Source organism: Trypanosoma cruzi, genomic scaffold, assembly GCF_000209065.1.
Source record: "Trypanosoma cruzi strain CL Brener 1047053516279 genomic scaffold, whole genome shotgun sequence".
Classification (NCBI taxonomy): domain Eukaryota; phylum Euglenozoa; class Kinetoplastea; order Trypanosomatida; family Trypanosomatidae; genus Trypanosoma; species Trypanosoma cruzi.
In genome coordinates this window covers 1-24418 of record NW_001849260.1, presented here as the reverse complement: position 1 = coordinate 24418, position 24418 = coordinate 1, and the positions used below count along the sequence as shown (strand labels likewise).

General features: G+C 48.7%; 6 protein-coding genes and 1 pseudogene across 6 annotated transcripts, besides 34 other annotated features; all 7 read left to right on the top strand.

Annotated features, from left to right (window-relative positions):
• Positions 1-9144: part of a sequence feature (heterozygous, Esmeraldo-like haplotype) that runs on past the window's edge.
• Positions 111-154: a microsatellite.
• Tc00.1047053507625.99 (gamma-glutamylcysteine synthetase, putative) lies at positions 199-2280 on the top strand (the record flags this gene model as incomplete). The annotated part of the gene is made up of 1 exon (XM_811159.1): positions 199-2280. One exon carries the CDS (start codon positions 199-201, stop codon positions 2278-2280), a length of 2082 nt encoding a protein of 693 aa, XP_816252.1.
• Positions 2336-2376: a microsatellite.
• Positions 2377-2398: a microsatellite.
• Positions 2447-2466: a microsatellite.
• Positions 2672-2711: a sequence feature (AT_rich).
• On the top strand, positions 2764-3276 carry Tc00.1047053507625.90 (hypothetical protein, conserved; the record flags this gene model as incomplete). The annotated part of the gene is made up of 1 exon (XM_811147.1): positions 2764-3276. The coding sequence occupies one exon, from the start codon at positions 2764-2766 to the stop codon at positions 3274-3276; it is 513 nt and encodes a 170-aa protein (XP_816240.1).
• Positions 3662-3682: a sequence feature (AT_rich).
• Positions 3823-3845: a microsatellite.
• On the top strand, positions 3909-4694 carry Tc00.1047053507625.84 (hypothetical protein, conserved; the record flags this gene model as incomplete). Its single annotated transcript, XM_811158.1, has 1 exon — positions 3909-4694. One exon carries the CDS (start codon positions 3909-3911, stop codon positions 4692-4694), a length of 786 nt encoding a protein of 261 aa, XP_816251.1.
• On the top strand, positions 4952-7630 carry Tc00.1047053507625.80 (hypothetical protein, conserved; the record flags this gene model as incomplete). Its single annotated transcript, XM_811146.1, has 1 exon — positions 4952-7630. One exon carries the CDS (start codon positions 4952-4954, stop codon positions 7628-7630), a length of 2679 nt encoding a protein of 892 aa, XP_816239.1.
• Positions 7672-7811: a sequence feature (A-rich).
• Positions 7829-7913: a microsatellite.
• Tc00.1047053507625.70 (hypothetical protein, conserved) lies at positions 7925-8539 on the top strand (the record flags this gene model as incomplete). Its single annotated transcript, XM_811145.1, has 1 exon — positions 7925-8539. The coding sequence occupies one exon, from the start codon at positions 7925-7927 to the stop codon at positions 8537-8539; it is 615 nt and encodes a 204-aa protein (XP_816238.1).
• Positions 8586-8615: a microsatellite.
• Positions 8705-8725: a microsatellite.
• Positions 8783-8832: a microsatellite.
• Positions 9145-9990: a sequence feature (areas not merged during assembly with more than two copies in the genome that could not be assigned to a particular haplotype).
• Positions 9991-10858: a sequence feature (heterozygous, non-Esmeraldo-like haplotype).
• On the top strand, positions 10334-17683 carry Tc00.1047053507625.60 (annotated as a pseudogene).
• Positions 10859-10903: a sequence feature (haploid, Esmeraldo-like haplotype).
• Positions 10904-15609: a sequence feature (areas not merged during assembly with more than two copies in the genome that could not be assigned to a particular haplotype).
• Positions 15610-15619: a sequence feature (heterozygous, Esmeraldo-like haplotype).
• Positions 15620-17156: a sequence feature (areas merged during assembly that could not be assigned to a particular haplotype. This can correspond to areas where the two haplotypes were merged or to regions with more than two copies in the genome that were merged during assembly.).
• Positions 17157-17178: a sequence feature (heterozygous, non-Esmeraldo-like haplotype).
• Positions 17179-17322: a sequence feature (areas not merged during assembly with more than two copies in the genome that could not be assigned to a particular haplotype).
• Positions 17323-18604: a sequence feature (haploid, Esmeraldo-like haplotype).
• Positions 17842-18268: a mobile genetic element.
• Positions 18274-18333: a sequence feature (A-rich).
• Positions 18436-18467: a microsatellite.
• Positions 18469-18909: a mobile genetic element.
• Positions 18605-19514: a sequence feature (heterozygous, Esmeraldo-like haplotype).
• Positions 18779-18800: a sequence feature (AT_rich).
• Tc00.1047053507625.10 (retrotransposon hot spot (RHS) protein, putative) lies at positions 19059-23207 on the top strand (the record flags this gene model as incomplete). Its single annotated transcript, XM_811144.1, has 1 exon — positions 19059-23207. The coding sequence occupies one exon, from the start codon at positions 19059-19061 to the stop codon at positions 23205-23207; it is 4149 nt and encodes a 1382-aa protein (XP_816237.1).
• Positions 19515-20333: a sequence feature (haploid, Esmeraldo-like haplotype).
• Positions 20334-24418: a sequence feature (areas not merged during assembly with more than two copies in the genome that could not be assigned to a particular haplotype).
• Positions 23243-23280: a sequence feature (AT_rich).
• Positions 24046-24233: a repeat region.
• Positions 24231-24418: a repeat region.
• Positions 24234-24413: a microsatellite.

Here is a 24418-nt window from a genome sequence, read left to right as displayed (position 1 = left end):
CTCCTGTTGACGGATATGAAAAGTGTCTTTCATTGGCGGAGCAGAAGCTGCATCACAACAGTTGCCGTTCTTTTTTTTTTTTTTTCTACGGAGATAATTGCAGGTGTTTCAAAAAAAAAAAAAAAAATAAAAAATAAAAAAAAAATAAACAAAAGTACCCTGATACACTAGCAAGTTATCAACGCGATTTGGAAAAGGATGGGTCTCTTGACAACGGGCGGCGAACCTATGCGGTGGGGAACCGACGAAAATAACCGCGCCATTCCATATGTATCCTCGCATGGAATTCAACAGTTTTTGACAATGCGAGCGGGAACAAAAGAAGAGAAAATTTTCCCTTTTTATTGGGGAGAGGAGGTGGAACATCAACTTGTGCGTGTGGAGGGAGGGAAAGTAAAACTTTCATTGAATGCTGCTGATGTGATTGAACAACTTACAAAATCGTCTCAAAAGGATAATGCGGTGTGGCATCAGGAATATGGAAGCTTCATGGTGGAAAGTGTCCCTGGTGTACCGTACACCCTTGAAGTGGATTCTTTGTGCTCTGTTGAGGAGAATATTCGACGGAGATGTGAGCTGTTGGACAGTGTTGCTGGTGAAAACACATTCTCCTTGACATTAGTGACCTTTCCTCTTATGGGCGTTGGCGATTTTGTAACTTCTGATAGTAAAGAGGTTCCATATTCCCGCTCACTTTTTGTACCGGATGTTTGTATCAATCAGTCACATCCACGTTTTACGAATCTCACGCGGAATATTCGTCTGAGACGCGGTCACAAGGTATGCATTCAAGTTCCAATTTATATTGATACTTATACGATGGAGAAAACAGTAGATCCTCGACTGAATATAGACCGCACACCTTATAATATGGATATTGACTGCAGTTCGACAGAAGTTACAGAAGCCAAGGGAGAGAAATTCACTATTAATGATTCGGTAATCTCGAAAGAGGAAAACAACAACAGCAGCAATAATAATAATAATAAAGAAAGCAATATTAATTCAAAATATCCATCAGCAGAGGAAATGACCCATTTTTATACTCCTGCCACACATTATTACTATGCACAGTATTTTAAGAAGTCACAGATGGAACTTGTGAAGCAACGTTATGATGCATGTCCGTGCCCAGTACCTTCAGTAAGCCATCCATGTATCTACATGGATTGCATGGCTTTTGGTATGGGTTGCAATTGCTTGCAAGTCACTATGCAATTGGAAAATGAAACCCAGGCGCGTCACGTATACGATCAGTTAGGGGTTTTATGTCCATTGTTTCTCGCAATGAGTTCATCGACACCATTTCAAAAGGGTATTCTATGCGATTCGGACGTTCGCTGGCTAACGATTGCCGCCTCAGTTGACGACCGCAAAAGGGAGGAGGTTCCGCACATCATCAAATCACGCTATGACTCATTTTCGGTTTTTGTTAGCTTAACGTTGCCAAACTTGGAGGAGTTTAACGACGAGGAGTTTGTCATTAATAATAATTATCTTGAGGTTCTCAAAGATGCGGGCGTAGACACGCGTCTTGCGAAGCATGTTGCGCACCTTTTTATTCGAGACCCCCTGGTGGTCTACGATCAGATGATTGATATTGATGATACTACACACACTGAACATTTTGAGAACATTCAGAGCACAAACTGGCAGTCTGTTCGTCTTAAGCCACCTTCCCTTGATGGTAATACTGGCTGGCGTGTAGAATTTCGCATTATGGACGTGATGCCGACACCATTTGAAAATGCAGCCTTTTCTGTATTTGTTCCTTTGCTTGCCCGTGCTATTATCAAATACAATCCATTGTTTTACACCAAGATGAGCATTGTTGATGAAAACATGGGTTATGCGCACAATCGCAGTCCTTGCAGGCAAAAGTACGTTATGCGACGCGATATATTTGCTAAAAATATTTCTACTGATCCCTCTGAGAACAGTGAATTTACCGTTAATGAAGTCTTCAATGGAAAAGATGGGGAATATTATGGGTTGATTCCTCTTGTCCGACGATACATGGAGGAGGAAAACATGCTTAGTTCCACACTCGACGGTTACCTTTGCTTCCTTTCCATGCGAGCTGCAGGAGAAATTCCCACAGCAGCAGAATACTTGAGAAATTTTGTTATGCGGCATCCTGACTATAGGCATGATTCTAGATTAACGGAGCGGATTGCCTATGATTTGGTGCTGCATGTACGGAAACTTGCCTCTGGGGAAGTCAAAGACGATCTCTTTCTCCCCATGAACAAATTTATGCCAAAAAGATCCCGTGAGTAATTAGGAACCGATCACCTCTTCTTTCTCTCCTTCCCACTCAAAAGCACACCAACAGTTATTATTATTATTATTATTACTATTACTATTATTATTATTTATTTATTTATTTATTTATTTACGAGCGAGGAAATCTAGTGCCCCTTCTTTCGAATTAATGGGAAATTCAATTTATTTATTTATTTATTTTTTGTTATATCAGTTACAGGAATAGCTTAAGGAAATGAAGAAGTAAACACACAAATAATGATTTTTAGTGACCTTTTTTGTATTTTTTTTTTTTTGCCGCGCAGGGTTGGGCGGGTGAATTCTTCACGAAATTATTTCTGCTTCGAAATTGAGTTTACTTTGTGGGTGAAAATTTTTTTTTTTTTTTCGTGTGTGTGAGTGGGGGATTTTTTTTATGAATATTTTTATTATTATTTTTTTTTTAAGAAATCATCAGAAAATCAACTCTCAGGGCCCCAAAAAAAGGAAAGCAAACGAATGAGCCGCAGGAAAAAAGAAGAGAAGCATTTGACGGTAGCCAACAGAGTGCCAATTGATGGTACCAAGATTTTGTTTCTTGACTGCGACGGTGTTGTGTCCCCCTTTGGCGGGAAGATGTTTGCGCCTAAGCAAATGTCCCTGTTGCGAACTATTATTGCGGAAACAGGGGCCAAAATAGTCCTGAGCACCTCGTGGCGGATGTCGGAGTTTGGGCGGGAAGAAGTGGCAAGGCAACTGGCCACGAATAATATGCCGAAATATATTTCGTGCACGCCGTATTTTCATGACAAGTCTCGGGCGGTGGAAATATTATCGTGGATTGAGGCCAACAAGGAACGGTACAATATTGTAAACTTTGTCGCACTTGATGACATAAATTTACCGGCCACGGCGCCCAATCGAGCTTTTTTTGCCCGTCATGCTATTACCACAAATGCATTCACTGGTCTCACAGAGGCCGATGCCAAGGAAGCAATAAGACTTTTAGATGATAGCAATAACATTGTATGAACACCGAAATGCTGTAAAGTGGAACTCTATGGATTGCACTTTTTTGTTGATATTTATTCTATGTATATGATTAAACCGCCGTATTTGGATTGTTGTGCCTCAAAACTTTTATTTTCAGTGATATAAATTTTTGAACGAGGGGGGGCGCAAAGTCAGTGAACCTTTCACATTTTGACGTCAAGGCATTATCTTGTGTAATTGAGAGAATTGTCCAGCTCTTTGAAAATATTTGACGTCGGTATTTTCCTGCTTTATTGTGTAGGTACAATAACCATTTCTCCGTATGAAGAGACCTCCATGTGCGTTCAATTGTTTGTTGCTTTGTGGCATGCGGTATTTCTAGCTTTTTTAAAAAGTTTTTCTTTAAAAATTTTGTTTTTCTTGGAATTTTTTTTTTTTTTTTTTTGCGGTATGCATTTAAGTTGTGGGAGAGCAGTCTTCACTTTGCTCGATGTTGCTGTACAGGATTCTTTGGTCATTTCCCGTTTATTATTGATTTTTAAAATATTGGCTGCGTAAAAACTGCTGCAATCTGGAAAAGTCTCGTTTTTTTTTTTTTTTTTTTTTTTGGTTAATTTTTTTAGGGAAGCACTCCTCCGGAACTTTCTTTATTGAGGCGCACAGTGTTGTATATGGCTATTGAATTGGTTGTGGATGCCGCGTGCGAGCGCCTGTATGAGGTGATTAACATTGCACTGCGTAAAATGCTTTTGGATGCCAGGTGCTTACATGCCAGGGAGGATTACAATATCATTCCGAGTACGGTTTTTGTAAATAATGACAGCAAGACCTTTCTGCTTCTACTCCTCATTAAGTTTGACGATTGGATGTTGATGGTGCGTCACAATTGTGTTTGTAATTATTTGAAGGCCGTATACGATGCATCAAATTGTCCGGTGTATGTGGTAATACTTGGACAGTTAACAGGACATAGACAGTCGCGTTTTTGGGAAGAGGTTTCTTGCCTATGTGCTGATGATTCATTTTTTTCCATTTTAGTTGGATTTGACATTGTTTCTTCTGTTGAGCAATTAGCCGAGGTTGCTGTGGCCCATGGTCTCAAGGCAACCAAACAACAAAATTTGGAAGGAGATCCAATCGTTAGGGCGGAAGGAAGACGAAAATGCGATCCGACGGACTTTCACGCTCTTTATCTTGACATGCTTTTGGAGATATCATCTGTTTCCGAACGACGGGCTTCCACCATCGCCGGAACTTTTCCATCCATGTTCCATCTTTTAGAATTTATTGATTCGGGTGCGCACAATAGGGTTCAAGCAGAGGAGTACTATGAGAAGAGAGCTACTAGTGTGCTGGATCCCTACATTGCCGAGGTACTCTCTACAGACTACTACACGACGGAAGCGCAAGAGATGATGAACGGCTTGTTTGATGCGAGTGCGGGGATTTTCTCTTAGAGCCATATATATATATATATATCGTATTATTATTTTGTTTCATGGTATTTTTTTTCTGTGTGTATCACGCATAAAACTACATCCAGCTGCCATTTCAGTAGCGGCCTTACAATCGTCCCAACTGGAGTGTAGATTTTTATCTTCTTTATTTACTTTTTTGTCTCTTTTTTTCTTTCTCTTAATTTGGTATATACATGTAATATACATGTGCCTCTTTTCTATTTTGATGGTTAGTGGCGTTCTTCGGTAGAGTTTGAATGCGGCGATGGCCCATCATTGCGAAGAGAATCCTACCGAGACGCAAGATGCGGACGGATCTCTCATCGATGTCATCAATTGCGTTTGAAGAATGTTTTTTGCTTCAACACGAGTTATCCAGTGGGCCAAATCTTTTTTTTATTGGCGGTGATGGTTCATTTTTGACTCCTTCAAACTGTTATTATCCTTTTATCGTTGCTACGCTACATCAAAGTAAGTATTCTTCTGACACTGTGGAGTTTCTTTGGCCTTTATTGATATTGACGCTACACACTACCGATGTTTCTCTTAGTTTATCAGAGGCACATCTTTTTAGTGGTACTTCTGTTATGGGATACCATTGTGCTCGAAGTGTTGTTGATAGACTTAAAAGACTTTCTTCAACGATGTCTTTCCACGAGGATTTTACATGCATGCGGTTGGTGATGTCGCTTGTGGCTTCCCCTTTATGTTTGGATGACTCCCTTTTGGTTGAAATAAGAAATTTTCATCGCCCCATTCCGGGCTATATTTTGCGGTTGATATTGTCGTTGTCTGCCACCCCCTCCATTCTTGATTATATCATGGATTGCGAGTTGAGAAAATACTCTGGAAAAGGCATTGGTCCCGGTCCTTTTTTTGACTGCTTGAGTGGGCTCTTGTGCAATGATCATTTCTTTTCGTCTGTTCACTTCCAAGAAATGCATGCCATTGCGATGAATATCGTAAATAACATTGGTCCATCCTTTGACTTTTTATCAATTCAATGGACACCTTTACTGAGCAAGTTAAGTCGTGTTTATATGCGGCAATACGAAGGGGAGTCTCTTGCCATTTTGCACTTTAAACTTCTTGAAATGGTACCTGCTTTGGAAACTAAAATGCCACTGGCGTATCTTGTTAGAGTTTTAGGTAGCCTGGTCGACGTATGCGCAGAGAAGGAAGATACGCGTAGTCTGTGGCGCACAATAATTGACGTAGCATCCCTTGCTGTACGACTTCATGGCAACTCACAGGGAGGCCTTCAATCTATATGGAGGCCATTCTTTAAAGCGGCTGTGACGTCCAAACCAACTTATTTGAATTACGAACGAGTTCTCGAAGCTTATCATGTTTGTGCATTTCAAGGGAATCCATTAACATTGGATAGAGCGGCCTTTTCTCAGGTTGTTCGTTTTTTGGTTGGCTCTATAAACCATCTTTCTCTGGAGGAGACATCTGCTTCCATGCGTAATTTTTATTGTTTTTTGAAGGAGCATCCAAGTGTCAATTTTTTGTGGGTCTTGGACAGTCTTCTAAGCTTATTGAGTGAAATATGGAAAATTCATGGGGAAATTGCATCCGTTATTGTACAGGAATTTATTAAGGCCCTCCAAGATGATTATTTCCCTTCCATGCGTTTGAGTGGGGTGCAACTTTGTGATAATCCACAAATCCGTCCTTTGCTAGAAAAGTTTTGCGTTGTAAATAAGACGGAGTTTTGGTGGGAATGCGGTTGTGGAACGCAAATTCCGGCTTCTGCAAAAAAGTGTTTAATGTGCTTGCGAAAACGCAATGCGGCTTGGACCTGTGTTACATGTGGGGCGGAGTACAGAGGTACAGATGTAGAAAAGAGTTGTATATGCGGTTCAGAAAATCCACGACGACTCAAAGCAGCTAGCATGGGTCTTGAATTGTGTATGAACTGTGGTGATGTAGTATTATCTTCTAGTGGGTGCATCAAATGTGGGAATAAATATTGTGAGGAAATTGCATCAAGGGAGTGCTCTTTTTGTGGAAAATCATACAGTCAACGAGCAGTCTGTTGTCCGTTATGCTATGCGGCGAATGAAGACAAGAAACCCCTTTTATGGCGTTGTGATGAATGTGAGGAGTATAATCACTGGACATGGTCCAAATGCCAACGGTGTCCTGGAAGACGAAGAGTTGGCTGCATCGTTACACCACTGGAGCCGTGGGTATGTGGATGTCGTAGGCGAAATCATCCTTGCATCACTGGCTGTGAAACATGCTCCCGTGCCATTTATGGTGCATATACGTGCAATTTCTGCAAATCTGTCTCAATTAAACATTCAGTTTTCTATTTGACTCTACAATCCATAAAGATGCGTGTGATTGCGTGTCAACATTGTGGTCATATTCACCCACGGGATCAAAACGTTCTTTGCTCTCCATACCTTCAACGTCAATGTCATCAGTGCGGAAAAAAATACCTTCGATCGAATCTGCCTTTGGATAGCCACTGTGAGTTTTGTAATGCATTTCTTTGTTACAATGAACTGAATCCTTTTAAGTGTAATTCTTGTGAATCTAAAATCCTACAGACCGGCTTTCACTGTGTCTCTTGTTTGACCCCACGATCAGACTTACAGTTTGATGATGTTTACGTCTGGAAGTGCAGTCAAGAAATCTTGTCTCAGAGAGCGCTTGTAAGTTCCCATGTCTGCGGCCATTGGAATTATAGTTGGCTGAGTCAGTGTCGTTTTTGTGGTGGGGGGCGTGCGCAAAGTGTGTATGAGAGCAGAGTACGGTGTTCTTCATGGGTATGCACTGAATGTCTTCATCAGAATTTACCCACAGATGTTTTTTTCTGTTCACGATGTAACACAGGGCTTCAGTTGGTAGAGAACTGTTTCATTTGCGGTGTCCCTCACCTAAATTTGACATGTGCCCCAAATATTTTGGTTGATACATTATGAGGAAAAGTACACCACAATGTTATATATATATATAATCTGTGTTTTCTTTATTTTCTATAATTTATGATTATTAATTATTCGATTTTGGCGTTTTTTTTTGTTTTTTTTTGTTTGATGAGCTTTACGTATGTTAAATTATTATTTTTTTTTTTTTATATTTTATTGCATTTCCTTGTATTTTTGCTCGCCGAAAGTGACTATATATATATATATATATATATATAATATATAGGCTTTTATAGGCTTATATATATATATATATATATATATATATATATTATATCAAACAAGACCATGCAACCATTTGGTCAGCCACAGATAGTGCAGAATCGTGGGTATGGCGGCTACAATGCTTATAGCCATCCGGGCTATCCTTCTCAACAATTACATGCTCCTGCCCAGTACCATGCGCAAAGTGGTTATTATTCTCAGTATCCACAAGGAACGTATAACCCAACACTTTTTCAGAATTTCCAAGGCACCATTTCAGGTCAAGTAAATCGTGGAAGATCCGTCTACGCCGGGGGGCGTGGAGGTGGTGGCTATGGACGTGGTGCTTACACTATGGCCATGGGGGGTGATTACGGCCGAGGTGCGTTTGGAGTTCGCTCTCATCGAAAGAAGCCCTTTGTTGGTGGCTCATTGGAAACACAGCGTGAGTGGGAAAGACAAACAGTCTGCTGTTTTTTTCTGCAAGGTAACTGTAAATTTGTTGGTTCTTGTCGTTTTCTTCATGAAGACGATAGCAAACGTCCCTGCCAATTTGGAGCGCAGTGCCGGGTAGGACATGCACCGCGGGCAAAGAAGAGTAATGGCAATGCGGATGATGAAAACCCACCTTCTCACTTGGACGATTTTCAGCAATCAGCTGAGCAACAAGAACACAATGCTGCGGAACCCGCACAATAAACGGTTACTAGGTAATAAAAATTAACGTAGACACTGAACTAAGAGCAAAAAAAAAAAAAAAAAAAAAAAAAAAAAAGAGGACAGTGACGACACACACAAATGTTTTTTCTAAATAATTATTGAGGGGAAAAACGAATGTTTCTGTGTGTCCTACGTTAACTTTCGTTTTTTTTTTTTTTTTTTTTTATGTCTGTAAAATGCGAAAACAAAAAAAAGAAGTAACAATGAAAGCACATAAAAATAATATACATGTATATAGATGCATAAATTCATATATATATATATATATATATTTGGATTGTCATATTTTTCTTCTTTTTTTGCTGTACATGTGTCTCAATGTTTGCTTTAGTGCGGCCGCACACGGGCAGTTTGATTCGCGGATAGTTTTTTTCTTTTTTGATGTCATTTCGTGTTAGGCGCTAACGCGGAAACATTTGTCAAGCATCCACTCCCCACGACATGGTGCCTGATATTTTGGAGTTATTCAAGATGTAACGCCGGCACCACCGCCGTGGCACGCATGGGAAGTAAGATTTAACGCGGGACAGCGAAATATATTGTGCTGCACATTTGTCTGCTGCATTAGTTCTGTTGAGGAGGTTTCAATGTAGAAGAAGAGGGATCAACATTGCACGATTCCGTGGCTTGGAGGAGTTATTACCCCTTTTTTATTTTGTATGGTCTTTGGTTCCCACCCGTGTCTGCCCCGATTGTTTCCCCTGAGTGGAGCTGCGCCATGGCCATCCTTTTTTGCTGCTTGCAGGAGGAAAAACACATTGCGAGTGACGAAACCACACGTTATGCATGCGACGTCCAGGGAGGTACGTATTTGAGGTGGAGTGCACATATGTGGATGTCATGTGAGACGAAATGGGGGTTGACTGATCAACCGTCACTCCTTTTCTGGAGTATGTGCTTCTTTTTGTTGCTGCCCTTTTGTTTCGGGGCACGACGGGATTGGACAGCACCGTCCCACGAAAGGTCTTGCACACATACACACTCTGATGCCACTGTCGCCCTCGAATTCGGGTGCAAAACCCAAATTTCAGCTGCTTTCTGCATTGGCGCAATTACTTTTGTTTATTATTAACTGACGCCTTCCTGTCCGGCGTGTCACTTTGATTGGATTGTGTGGGGCTGATATCCAACGCCATTGGAGAAAGCAGGCCGACCTTTTCACGTGCTTAAATGCCGTCTTGAGTGCACTTATTTTTGCTTGTTCTGTTGATGTGCACTCAGACAACGAGTAATCTGGAACCATGCGTGCGTGGAATTCTTCCCGCCATTTGAACTGCGGACAACACCGAGGGGCTTCCACTTTTATTCCGCAGAGTTGTTGTGTCTTTTTGGGGTTGGCAGGGAGATTGCATGCAGCCTGCTACTGCTGGTGTGTCCCCAAATGTTGTCACTCCATGCGAATAATGTGCTTCAGCGAGTGAGGGTGTTGGTTGGGTTTGTGTGCACTCTTATTGTGTTTGCTGCTTTGTGCGGGCACGCAACACTTGAGTGGCGGTAAAATGGAGCGGGGCGATGCATGGCTACGTCTTGCCCATTGTTCACTGCACGATGGTGTGGTGCGCATTGCGGTGCTGACCCTGAGATGTGACTGCGGTCCCCTGTGCGGCAATGGCGGTGGGCGGAGGGTAGTGTTGACCTGCGGCGGGACGGTGGGATCGTGCCTCCTTTTCTCTTTGTTTTTTCCCTTTTGTGAAGGTGCGCACTTATTTTTGGTGTCGGTGATGGGGAAAACAGACCGACAACGTGAATAAAACAAAATATAAAAGGGCTATAATGTGGCGGTGTTGCGGCCGATTGCACGTTGCGTTGCTGCGGGGGCGGTGGGCCTTGACTGTTTCACCGACAGGCGTTGCAGTGCGGCTGCGTGTGAGCAGCACCGTGCTGAGGTCGTTGCACCCGGGCGGGTCGGCGGTGTACGTTGGCGGCGGTGTGGACCTGCTGTCGAGCGCGGTGGTGTTTGACGGCGTGTCGCTGGAGGCGTTGGGCGGTCCGACCGCGTCCGCGATGCATGTGGTGTCCTTGTCGCTTCTCAGTCTGCAGAGCCACTCGGTTTTCTCCATGACGAGCGTGTCGGTTGTGAGCAGTGGCGGCGGCCTTGTGCTTGGCGAGCGCCTCGCGGTGTCCGACTCAGTGCTGCGCTTAGTTGGAGTTGAGGGGTCTGTCGCGTCCTCGCTGGTGCGCTGTGAAGGTGGGATGGTCGGTGCCGGCGGGTGGCTGGAACTGCACGACGTGTGGGCGGTGGGCGAGGCGTCGTCGGTGGCGTCGCTGTTGGGTGTGACGCTGAGCGGCGGCGCCGTTTCGATTGTGCGCTGCGCTGCCACCGGCGCGACGCTTGTCTTCGGGCTGGCAGTCACGAGCGGCGTCGTGTCGGTGCAGTGCAACCATGCCGGCGGGCGGGTGTTGCAGAGCAGCGGCGACTACCGCATGGCCGGCCTGCCCTCCGTGAGCGTGGTGCCGTGCGACGGCTGTGCGGCTGCGCTGGCGTGCTTCGATGCGCTGACCGCGTCGTTCTCCGACTGCGTGTGCAGCTGCCGCGCTGGCGGTGTGGGCGAGGCGTGCCTGCCGTTCGACGTGCCGCCTGCGAGGTCCGGCGGCGGTGGTGGCGATGCTGCGGAGGGCTGCGTGAGTGGCGTGACGCTGACGGAGTCGGTGACGGTTGGCGGTGGGCGGGCGACGGCGTGCTTCGACTCGGTGGTGTTCAGCGGGCCGATCACTGTGACGGTGGACCTGCGCTCGATGGACGCGTTCGCTGACGCGCTGAACGTGACGCTGCGCCACTGCGTGCTTGCGGGCGGCGCGCAGCTGCGGGTTGGCGGCCTCAGAGAGAGCACGGCGCGCCTGATGCCCCACGCCATCGTCAACATGACGAACGTGACGTCGCTGGAGGGCACGATCGTGCTGCATGGCGCGATGCCGCCAAACTCGAGTGTGTTGCTGGCGAACTCAACGCTGCGCGCGACGGTTGGCGGGTCGCAGTACGTGCAGACTACCCGTGGCCACGAGAAATCCCGGTACGGCCCCGCGCTTGTCCTGGACGGCTTCCGACTTCTGTCGACGCGGTTTTTCATGACGCGGTCGACGCTGGTGTGTGGCGGGGGCTCGTGCGCTGCGATGCTTGTGGAGCGCGACCTTGGCGTGAACCTGTCCAGTGTCTTTTGCATGGACAACTGCGCTGTCAGGTCGCGGACGCACGTGATGTACGCTCTTGCGTCGGACCTGCGTGTCAGCGGCGGCTCCGTGTTCTCCGTAAAGAACAGCTCGTGGAGTGCACCGAGCAGAGAATACGACAAAGGCGCGTGTATGTTCAAGGATGTTGTTGTGGATGGCGGCAGCGTGCTGCAGATTGTGTCCAGCAATTTCCATCTTGGCTTCGCCATGCTCATGGCAAACACGCTGACTGTAACTGGCGGCAGCTGGCTGGTGCACCGCGACAACGAGTTCCGCACCGCCTACGTTGTGTACGTGGTCAAGGAAAACGGCTTGGCGTTCCGCGATCGGAGTGTGTGGTCGATACTTTACAACAACTTTACGTATGGCTCGTACTCGTCAACCATTGTACTTATGACAAGCAACTGGTCACCACCATCCGACTCTCGCCCGACCATCTACGGCGTGTGCAACGAGGCAAGGGGCTCAACTGTGACGAATTACCAGTACGACCTCAATATTGGAGCACCTGTGACGGTGTTGGACTGCGGTGCGTGCACGGTGGCAGCATCAGCTCTGTGGACTATCCTGATCCCAGTGTGCGTGGTCTGTGCTTCGTCAACGTGACCTTCACCGCCGCGATCGTGCTGGACCTGTCGTATTTTGACGCGCCACAGCAGACACTCAACATCACGCTGCTGCAGTGCGTCCACATGGGCCTATTGATCAGGGGGAGTGGTGCGCGCGTGCACGTGAACGTGACATCCTCGATGTTGGATTCTGGTGAGTTGGAGTTTAAGGGTGATTTTGGCGTGAGCTCCCAGATACTGGTGGCGGGCAGTACGCTTGTGACGATGTCGTCTTACGCCATTTTATTTGTGAAGGTTTTTCTTGGTGCGAACTCGACGCTGCTGCTGCTTGACAACTACATCGAGACGAGTAGGTACGCAGTCTATTTCTCCAGTGGTGTTGTTGATGGTGGCGGGGTCATTGTGAAGGGGAATACGCTGAGCACAACGGAGGAGGATCAGGGTGTGGAATCATCTGTTTATGCTCATGCTATTGATGTGAGGAACGGCGGCTACTTTGACGTTGAGAACACCACGATGAGTGCTGCTAATGGTGTTTATTTTTATGGGGATGCCACCGTGAGCACCGCGGGGCTGCTGCGAGTGGCGGACTGCACCTTTATTGGCAGCACGAAGGTTTCGACTTCTGCGCTGTCGTATTTGCATGGCTCGGTGACACTCGAGGGTGGTGCGCAGTGGCGTGTGGAGGGCAACAACGTGAGTGCAGCCTCGGTACTAAATATTCCTCATTTTCAGCACAAAATTCAGCTGTCGGGCAGCGGCACTACCGTGGCGCTTGCACACAACCGTCAGGTGGACTCGAGTGTTTCCTTCGCCAAATTTCTCCCATCGAGCATTGTCGTGACGTTACCCGCGCGGTTTGTCGTTGGGTGCAACCTGCAGGGCGAGAAGGAGGTGTCGTACGACGGTGTATTTCCTGGGGAAATGGTGGTGTTCAGGTGCGGCACATGCAACGAGGACGCGGCGTGCTACATGCCCGGGACGGAGTTGGTGGACCGCAGCTCGTGCTCGTGCAGCTGCAAGGACGGATGGCATGGCGCGTCGTGTCTTCCCCTCGAGGTGCCCGATACTGTTGTGCCGCCCGTAGCGGAGAGAGCCGTCGACGGCGACACGAGCTGCGTGGTGAACCAGACGCTGACGAGCCTCGCGCTGAACATGTGGAAGACGCACCACTGCTACATGGGTGTGACATTCAGCGGCGTGGGTGCCGTGCTGACGTTTTCCTTTGATAGTATGCCGCTGCATCTCCCCATCAACATCACGATCACTGGATGCAGATTCCGTGAGGGTGCCGTGCTGCAGTTTGTTGGGGGTGCTGAGGCGGCCGAGTCAGCCGGCGTCCTGATCCGCGTGAGCCAGACGGTGATGCGGTCCTCCGCCGTTGCTTTTTCACTCGTCCTCCCGCAGCAATGCGACATTGCCGTCACGGAGGTTGACGCGGCGCAGTCCACCGAAGTCCAGCTGCCGCACATTATGAGCAACATGCTGAGCGTAGTGACGCTGCACGAAGTTGTTTTGACTGCGTCTTCGCTATTGGTCAGCAACTTCAAGGCGCGTGCAACGAAGTATGGTGCGTTTGGTTTGTACTCGGTTGGGACGCTGACGCTGGTGGGTGGCAGCTCGCTGTACGCGCGTTACTGCAGCTTTGATGGATACACACACCTGTTGTAAATGTACAGGCTCAGTGTAAGTGGCCACTCTGTTTTTGCTTTGCTCAACAATACAATTTCCTCCGGGGTAAGCCTGCTGTGTCAGCAACAAGAGTTCAGCGTGTCGGAACACAGCGTGTTGCGCGTGGTGGGGAACAGTGGCTTCGTGTCGTGCGCTGTCTCTGCGCATATTCCGTGGGCATTACAGAATTCAAGCTGGCTGGATTGGCGTGACAACGACGTGGGTGTGGGTGCGATGTTTCATTACTCCATAATAACTACTGTGAACATCGACGGCAGCAGTGTTGTGACGCTGACGGGCTGCAAGATGGGCTCGACGGGTTTGTCGGAGCCTTTGCTATCGCAGGCTGACGCCGGCTACCGGTTCGTTGCTGGGTGTCTGACGGTCGCGGGACGTGTGGTGACGACGGCGGCAGAACTGGAGCCGAATGGCATCACCAAAGTGACGACGGTTACCGTGTGCGGGGAGTGTACGAAGGACGGCGACTGCTTTGCTCCGCTGACGACGACGGTCATTGACTGCAGGTGCCAGTGCGCTGCTGGAGGGCACGGCGATGTGTGCGTCCCGGCGCCTGTGCCTGCTGGCCCGCCGCTGCCGCCAGTGCCGCCCACACCGCTGCCACCGCCGGTTGGTGAGTGCATCAGCGACATGGTGTACCCCGAGGTTGCGCAGGCTTTGGGCAGCGGGTTGTCGTGGCTGTGCTACCGCAACGTGACGTTCAGCGGGGGCGGCATGAGCCTGACGGTGCTGATAGGGGCGATGACGGGCGACGTGGCGAACGTCACGTTCGATGGATGCACTTGGAGGGACGGTGCCGTGCTGGTGCTGCTGGGCAACGCGCACGCCGCTGTGGGGTCGCTGAGCATAGTCGTCACTGGCAACACGTTTAGTGACGCGCTGCTCAGCCCGGAGGGTGGGTTTCCACCGCGCACGAACATCACGATCAGCGGGAACCGCTTTGCGGTCACGAGGCTGATCCCTCGGTCGGGTTTGGGACTTAGGAACCCGTCGTGTGTGGCGATGAATGGACTGGCGATCAACAACGACTCCGCGGTGGTGCTCAGTGGCAATGTGTTTCAGACCGTGACGGTATCGTCGAGCGCCATTCACATCGTTGTGTCTGCGCTGAGCGTGTCTTGGCACTCCGTGTTTGCGGTGGTGGGCAACACGTTTCATATGGCTGGCGGTGACGGTGCGCCGATATATCTTGAGGGGTCTAGCCAGTCCTTGTCGCTGAGTGTACTGAACAACTCTGCCGTGGTGATCCGAGGCAACGTTGTGTCGAGGCCGCTGAAGCACTTCATTTTATTCTTCTGGACCTCACGTGTGGAGTCTCTGTCGGCGGTTGTGTTTCAGGGCAACGAAATGCAGGGTACCTTGGTTGTGTTTTATTCAACTTTTTCTTCCTACATCTACTAAAACTGCTGGCTGCAGTTGAGCGGCAACCTCTGCCGTGAATCCCCATCGGAAGCGTTTGCTGTTTTGAGCCTCACGGTGAATCTCCGCGACTCCACGGTGTCAGTGTCTGGCAACCAATTCATTTCCAGCACGGACACGCCGACAGTTCTGCGAATATTCACCGGGCCCCGCGACCTCACAAACGGAGCGATTGTGGCCGCGTGCAACACTGTGAACGGCGAGGAGAGGGCGAACTACAGCATTCCGTCCGCGTACAACGCCACCATCCTGGCCTGCAGCGACCCATGCACCCTCGCGACATCGTGCTTCCCCGCTTACACGACGAAGCCGTCGAGTGATGGCTGCGTCTGCACTTGTGCGGAGGGCGGCCATGGCGATGCGTGCCTGCCCGTTGCTGTCCCCGAGCCACCGAGCACCGACGGCGCCGACTTGTGCGTGCGGGACGTGCGTGTGGATGTGGAGGTGAACGCCGGTCTCGGGACGTCGGTGGTGTGCTACGTTGGTGTGACCTTTGCGGCGGACGTCGTGGTGGACGTGGAGTCGATGTCAGGGAGCGTGCGCAACGTGACGCTGGCGAACTGCAGGTTTGTGGGCAGGGCGAGCCTGTACGTTGTTGGGTGGCTGTCCAACCCGCCTGCTGGCGAGCGCGTCGATGTGTTGATCAGCGGGCTTGAGTCGCGCTCCGGCGGCGGCGTGTTGGTGGCGAACCGATTTCCGCCGGGCTCGCGCGTCACTGTGGTGGAATCGGTGCTGATCGCAGAGAGGCGTGTTGTGTACCGTAACGCCTACGACCTTGGCGACGCCTCCGCGTGCCTCGTGCTGCACAGCGTGAATCTGACGGGGAGCGTGCTGACCATCGCGCGCACGCAGGTGGCGGCTGTGTTCCGCGACGCTGTTGGCGTGTTGTTTGTTGACGGCGTGGCGCTGTCGTCGCGCGGTGCGCTGTACGTGGACGGGCTGTCGCTGCAACGCTGCGGCGGTGTCCGGCGGCTGCAAGGGAGTGCTGCTTGGGTCCTTCACGATCGGGTCTAACACGCTGCTCGCCGCTGCCAGCGCCCTCTCGGCGATCACCGGCGTCGTTGCGGGTGCGGCGGCTGTTGCCGTGGTGGTGACTGGCGGGCTGAGCTCCGTCCTGGAGATGCAGGCACTCGGCGTGTTTGCGAGGATGCCATGCGCCTCGGCGCAGGATTGTGCGAGCACCGTTGCGCTGCCGTACTTCCTGTCGGTGTTCGCTGCCCTTGACCCGCTGTGGATGGTGGTGGGCAACGCGCTGCTTGCCGCTGTGTTCGGGTGCGTGCACTACGGTGTGACGACCGCCTTCCAGCGGTGGCGCGGCGTGGACACGGCGAGTGCGTGGGCGGCGATGCGCTTCCCGAGCCTGACGTACGTTGTGGCGCACGCGATGCACCTCGGCATTTTCTTCGGCTCCGTGTTTGCACTGACGATGCCCGTCGCCCGTGTGCAGCACTACGTGGTTGGTGTCGTTGGCGTGCTGTACGGTGTGGCGTTCCCTGCTGGTGTGTGCTACTTGATTGCTCGCCACGTGGGCGCGAGCTTCACGAAGTACTGTCAGTTTTCGAGGAAGCCGCTGCACGAGCGCCTGCTGTACCCCGTCGGGTATTGGCACCCCGCGGCGCAGCAGCGGATGTACGGCGGCATGCTGACGAACATGAGGGGCAGCCACGTGTACTGGTGCGTGTTCCAGCTGTCCGTGCTGTGTGTGGTGGGCCTGATTGCGGCTGTGCACCCGCTCGTGGGAGGCTGCCACGTCCAGTACTTCTGCATGGCGGCTGTGCTGCTTGCGGGTGCGGGCGTGGTTGCCTTCACGAACATGATGCGCTCGTACTTCCTGACGGTGATGCACGCGGCGAGCTTTGTGCTCCTTTCGGCGCTGTGCGTGGTCAGCGCGGCCAACCACCTTGCGCCGAGCGACGGCGGTGCGAGGGCGTACGCGGCGATCGTGCTGCTGCTGACCACTGTGCTGCTTGCGGTCGCTGTGTACAGCGTCTTTGTGTGGTACGCGGAGGACCGCCACTGGCAGGAGCTGCGCGAGCCGCGGCGTGGAGGGCTGGAGGCGCTGCTGCGCGATGACGAGGAGAGCGACGAAGAGACGCAGAAGCCCCACGAAATGACGTCATCGTTGTACGCCTCAGGCACCACCGCTGCGTCGTCGTACCGACCACCCGCACCGCCGCTGCAGCCTATGGCCGGCGACACCCGCTCAGACGCCCTGAGTCTGCTTGACCGTGTATCCAGTGCGAGCTGCAGCATTAATTATGCCCCTCTGGACAGATGAAGATGCTCCGCTTGAAAAATTTAGCGCAGTTTCTTTTTTTGGGGTGGAAAGGCTCCGCCCCCAACAGTATCCGTACGCGGCGAGAAGACAAAAAGCCCCTCGCAGATGCGGCATAACGTGGATGCGTCTGGCAGGGATCTTTTTTTTTTTTTTTTCATAGGAGCTTGTGAAAAGAATGATCGTGGGAGAGCTGGCTAACTTAATTAATGAATGTATATCCTGATAAATGAAGGCATTCCTTATGATGCTTTCAACCGTATGAATCTTTTGGGAAGAACGCGACTTTGTAGGGGCAGGGAGCCGATAGAGGCCAGATAATATTTTGTTTTTATTTTGCCATTCCACCCACCCCCTTTTGATTCCCACCACGCGGCGGGGTCTTGTGGTTGGAGGACCCCGAAGTCTGCCGCTTCGTAAGTAATAAATACTTCAAATCCTAACTGAGGACAGGGGACCATGCTAGTGGTCCACAGAATTCTATATATTGAAAAGAAAACATCGAAGCAATTAACTAAAGAACTTTTTTTCCTAACTTGTTTGGTTCCATATGTTTTTAGGATCCGGCCAGCTGCCCGGAAGATCATTCTTAATTTTTATTGTTTTTTTTTTTTTTTTTGCGTTTTTTCTTGTTTGTTTGTTGTTGTTTTTTTGCTTTGAGTTTTCTTGCTTCTACGGTAAGTACATACATAGGTATACATATATATATATTTATGAAACTGATTCTTCCCGCTGCATTGGTCCTTGCTAGGGCGTTTTTTTCTTCTTTTTTTTTTTTTTTTTTTTTGGGAGCTTGTGAAAAGAGTGATTGCGGGAGAGCTGGCTAACTTAATTAATGAATGTATATCCTGATAAATGAAGGCATCCCTTATGATGCTTTCAACCGTATGAATCTTTTGGGAAGAACGCGACTTTGTAAGGGCAGGGAGCCGATAGGGGCCAGATAATATTTGTTTTTATTTTGCCATTCCACCCACCCCCTTTTGATTCCCACTACGCGGCGGGGTCTTGTGGTTGGAGGACCACAAAGTCTGCCACTTCTTCAGTAAATATATTGGATCCTATCTGAGTACAAAAGGCTGCGTGAACGACCAAAAGAATATATAAATATATATATTATCAGGAGAAAAAATGTAGTAAATTAACTTTGTATGTGTTGCCCCCTTTTCCTATGTTGTCTAGTTTCTTTACATAATTTCAGGATCCAGCCAGCGGTCAAGAAGATTATTCAAGTTCAATATTTACTCTACCCTGTGTGAATGACTGAATTATTGTGGCTCTCTGTCTTGTATGTGCATTTTTTTATCCCTCTCATACCTTTCTTTGGGTGGTTATTGTTCAGCTTTAACTCAATCCAACTAAGAAAGCAAGGAGAACAATGTCTGGAAGGCCCGAGGAAGGACTTTACGATAATGAGGAAATTCAAGCGCCTACTGTCCCGCAGGGAGATCGGAGGAGAGCGAGGTCGGACTTTGAGGGTGACACAGATCACTCCTCTACGACTCGCAGAAGATTGGAGGAAATGCATCGACCAAAGTGGACCATGAACAGCAGCGTAGAGGATATTCTGCTGGAGGGAAGCACTAACAGGACCAACATGAAGCTAAATGATTTCCTTCGGAGCAAATTGGGCGACAGGGCGGCCGTTGATGAAGAATACAATGTGCCGATGGAGGCGTTTGTTCAGGATCCCGAGATGTTTATCCAAAACGAAAGGTTATTACGCATAATAACGGCATTGCCGTCATACAGCGAACTAGAAAGAGAGATGAAAAGAGAGCTGGATGAGAGGAAAATTCTATTTGAGGCTAATAATAAGCTTCATGACGAGGGTATGGACTCTCTCGAGCAATGGAGGGACTATGAAGGAAAGGATACGGTCACTCCTGTTGCAAGGAGAAAAATAAACGAAGTTCTCACTCAGGTACTGACAGAAGAACGCCGTGAGGCGGAAGAAAGGGCGAGATGGGACCAGCAACAAATAATATTTAACTTATCTGCTAAGATCGAAGATTTGTTGTTTGGAGGAAGAGTTCGCGTCCACAAAATGAAGCTGAACGATTTTCTTACGATGGAATTTGACGGCAGAGGCATTTTGCGCGCCAATCGGAGTGTCTTACTGAGGAGTTTCTTTGGTGATCCCACGAGGTATATCCGCGATGCGGGAGTATTGAACGAAATACAGGCAACAGATGCTTATGCGAGGATGGAGAGGACTGTGAGGGAGGAAATGGGTTTGGAAGAAGATGTACACAGGCTTCACGAGAATGGTGTGCTTTCTCTCGAGCAATGGAGGGACTATGAAGGAAAGGATACGGTCACTCCTGTTGCAAGGAGAAAACTAAACGCAGCTATTTCTCAGGTGCTGACAGAAGAAAGGCGTAAGGCGGAAGAAGGGGCAAGGCGGGACCAGCAACAAATCATGTTTAACTTATCTGCTAAGATCGAAGATTTGTTGTTTGGAGGAAGAGTTCGCGTCCACAAAATGAAGCTGAACGATTTTCTTACGAGGGAATTTGACGGCAGAGGCATTTTGCGCGCCAATCGGAGTGTCTTACTGAGGGATTTCTTTGGTGATCCCACGAGGTATATCCGCGATGCGGGAGTATTGAACGAAATACAGGCAACAGATGCTTATGCGAGGATGGAGAGGACTGTGAGGGAGGAAATGGGTTTGGAAGAAGATGTACACAGGCTTCACGAGAATGGTGTGCTTTCTCTCGAGCAATGGAGGGACTATGAAGGAAAGGATACGGTCACTCCTCTTGTAAGGGGGGAAATAAACAGAGTTCTCACTCAGGTACTGACAGAAGAACGCCGTGAGGCAGAAGAAAGGGCAGTGCGGGAAAAACAAGTAGGATTTACCCTAACTACTACGATCAGGGATGTGCTATTGGGAGGAAGAGTTCGCGTCATGGAAATAAAGCCGAATGATTTTCTTACGATGAAATTGGACGGCAAAGGCATTTTGCGCGCCAATCGGAGTGTCTTACTGAGGAGTTTCTTTGGTGATCCCACGAGGTATATCCGCGATGCGGGAGTATTGAACGAAATACAGGCAACAGATGCTTATGCGAGGATGGAGAGGACTGTGAGGGAGGAAATGGGTTTGGAAGAAGATGTACACAGGCTTCACGAGAATGGTGTGCTTTCTCTCGAGCAATGGAGGGACTATGAAGGAAAGGATACGGTCACTCCTCTTGTAAGGGAAAAACTAAACAGAGTTCTCACTCAGGTACTGACAGAAGAACGCCGGGAGGCAGAAGAAAGGGCGAGGTGGGACCAGCAACAGGTAATATTTAACTTATCTGCTAAGATCGAAGATTTGTTGTTTGGAGGAAGAGTTCGCGTCCACAAAATGAAGCTGAACGATTTTCTTACGAGGGAATTTGACGGCAGAGGCATTTTGCGCGCCAATCGGAGTGTCTTACTGAGGGATTTCTTTGGTGATCCCACGAGGTATATCCGCGATGCGGGAGTATTGAACGAAATACAGGCAACAGATGCTTATGCGAGGATGGAGAGGACTGTGAGGGAGGAAATGGGTTTGGAAGAAGATGTACACAGGCTTCACGAGAATGGTGTCAACAATCTACTTGGTTGGTCAGAAGTTGCTGCGGAGGTAAGAGCAGGTGTTCGCGACAACACTAAAAACTCATTGGATGCAGCCGCCAGGGAAGCGAGGAAACCAACGACGACGATTGCACCGACATACCTGGAGGGATACTACGACTCCGTGTACGATGCGAGTTGGCATCATGTCGTGGAGGTTCCTGGCGGCGAGGGGACGCAAACGGGAATAGGAATGTATGTGAGGGAGGGGAAACCACCGCAGTCATGGACGTACAAGAAAGTTGGCAAAACCTTCGAAAAGGATGACGGTGTGCAGCAATCCGGTGCACCGCGTCTCAAGCTGATGGTGCTCGCCTCGGACAAGGGATGGCCGTACAAGTGGGGACAAGGGCTGAATGAATTTATTCATGACTGCTATGTGAACTGTGAGGTGGATCGAGTGTGGCAGACCGTCAAGGGCTATCTCACCGAATGGTTCAGCAGTCACTGCAAGAACAAAACTTCGCCTGATCCGCTTGTGTTGATTGGGACGCCCGGGATCGGGAAGTCGATGAATGCCGGTTCGTACCTCCTCTACCAGCTGCTGCACTGCGATTTGGAGGAACTCCAAATGGTTGCGTATTTTATTGCGGATCAAACATTTCTGTTTGACAAGACCGCCAGAACGGTGTCACTGTACACGAGTGAGGCCAGTATTCTGAGTATTTTGGGCGGCTTCTCTCGGCGTGGTGTGAAAGGGTATATTATCTACGACGTGGCATTGAAGGGTCATCAACCGTCTGCAGGTTTGCCTTGCGAGGGATGGGGCATGATTGTGGTGACATCACCGAACAAAAACAACTACGAATCGTGGGCGAAGCTGGTGCGAGCGAAACAAATCATAATGAATTGCCCCGAAGAAAACGATGTGAGGGCAATGTGCATTTGGAAGAAGCACAATCGGCAGCTTGCGGAGGAAGAAGCGGACTACTGGAAAAAGGTGAATGGTCGAATGGATAGAGTGGGACCACTTCTTCGCTACATCTTTGATGACAGCGAATACAATGATCGGATTGACTCGTGCGAAAGTAAAGTTAAATCAATGAACCTTTTTGATACCAACTATTACTCTATTTTGGGGACTAATGAAGTGTGTGATGATAGCCACATCTCTCACAAACTTGTAAGGGTCGTACGATTACGAGGACGAAAAAATTCCGAATTGCCTTTGAATGCACTGATATCTTCCTATCTCGGAAATTTAGTGACATGCAAGTTGGCGGAGTTAATGGCGCCGAATGATTTTATTTTACTCATATTGGCCATCAAGGACGACCTCTTATCAAAAACCCTTGAAAAGTATTCCGTGTTTACATTTTTGAGCGAGGGCTTTGTAAATACAATAATACCGAAACTCAAGGAGCTGAAACTGGAAAAAAATGCTCCGCCAAATCTCTGTGCGCTGGAATTGTATCCACATGAGCGCCCCCTCAAGCCCTGTCTTTTACGGTGCCTGAGCCAGCTTGTTAGTAAGATTAATATAGAGTATCGGGTGTTGTACAAACCGAAGGTCCAAAACTTTCCGCTGGTGGACGCCTTTTTCTTCGTGGAGTCAGATCCGAAGACGCTGGTTGGGCTGCAGATTACTACGGCGGGTGAGCATCACACCATACCCAGCACCGTGAGGCAGTTCAATGAGCGTATGGCTAAATATTTTAATGGTTGGGAGCAATTTTCTGAGGGATTGTCGTGGGAGATTATTTATATACAGCACGCAGACAGCACGCCGATGAATGGCTGGCAGAGATGTGGTGTCGTCAATACCAATAATTTGACCCCCGCTGAAAAAAAGATTGTGACGTTCTGGGAGAAAAAGGTACACCAGTATCAAGTTTCTGTATCATCCAGAGACCTTAAAGAAAAAGAAGAAGCTCTCCCAAGTGTGGAAGAACAACAAGAACAGGAAACAGATTAGGAAATGAAAAGTGAAAGAGACATTTTGATTTGTGGTAATTTTTTTATTTTTATTTTTGAAATATATATATTTAGACACCTGTGTGTGCATACGTTGCGGTGCACCAGCATCACGCGGCAGCACGGCACAAAAGTGTTAAGAATGTTCAACGCGAGTGATAATAGCAGTGACAGAAGAAATTAAGTGGGGAAAGGGGAATTTATATTTTTGGTAAAAAACATATTTCGAGTTGTTTAATACATGTGAATGTTTGTTTTTTTATACGACACCGGTGCACCATCCCCTTTGGGAGTAAGGCACACAGATGCCAAAAAATTACAACGCGATATTTCTTCACAACGACAGAAAAACAAATCAGGGATGCCAGGGGCATTTTAATTAATGGTAAGAAAATATTGAAGGATTTTTATTTATGTGAATGCTTCTGTTTGTATATAAGACGTAATAATAGAACTGCTCTGTTATTAAGGAATTACTGTCTTTAGCTGTATCGTAATGTTAATACATTTTCCTTTTCATTCTATTTCATTCTAGGACCGATCATTAAGTGAAGCATCTTAAAGGGATGGACGACGAGTAAGTTCTATTGAGGAAACAATGCACTCCGTGTGACCGCATGGAGTGAGGCGCCGCGTCATGGATGGATGAGGAACCACTTTTGCGTGTGGCTCTTTGGGAAATTGTTTACTCCGTGTGCGTTGTGTGCCGGCAGCGGGCTGTGGCCGTATCCCGTCGGCTTTGGGATTGAACTGGAGGCGGTGGCGGTGCGTCTCTTCTCCTCGTCCATTGGTGGTTGACTGCTGGCGGTGTGTGCGTTTGTTGTGTGGAGGCCGTCTCGCAGTTTATGCACACGGTGAGCCACAACTGCTGTGAAAGGCCGCGTCTTTTCAGCATGGACTTATTGCCGTTACGCGGTGTGTTTGACAATATCTTTCGTTATGTGCATGAACGCTGGGCGTGTTTTACCGGAGCGTTGGGTGCGACCATCTGCCATGGCCAATTTGTATGGTTGAGCGCGCGTGCGGGTTAGGGTTAGGGTTAGGGTTAGGGTTAGGGTTAGGGTTAGGGTTAGGGTTAGGGTTAGGGTTAGGGTTAGGGTTAGGGTTAGGGTTAGGGTTAGGGTTAGGGTTAGGGTTAGGGTTAGGGTTAGGGTTAGGGTTAGGGTTAGGGTTAGGGTTAGGGTTAGGGTTAGGGTTAGGGTTAGGGTACTT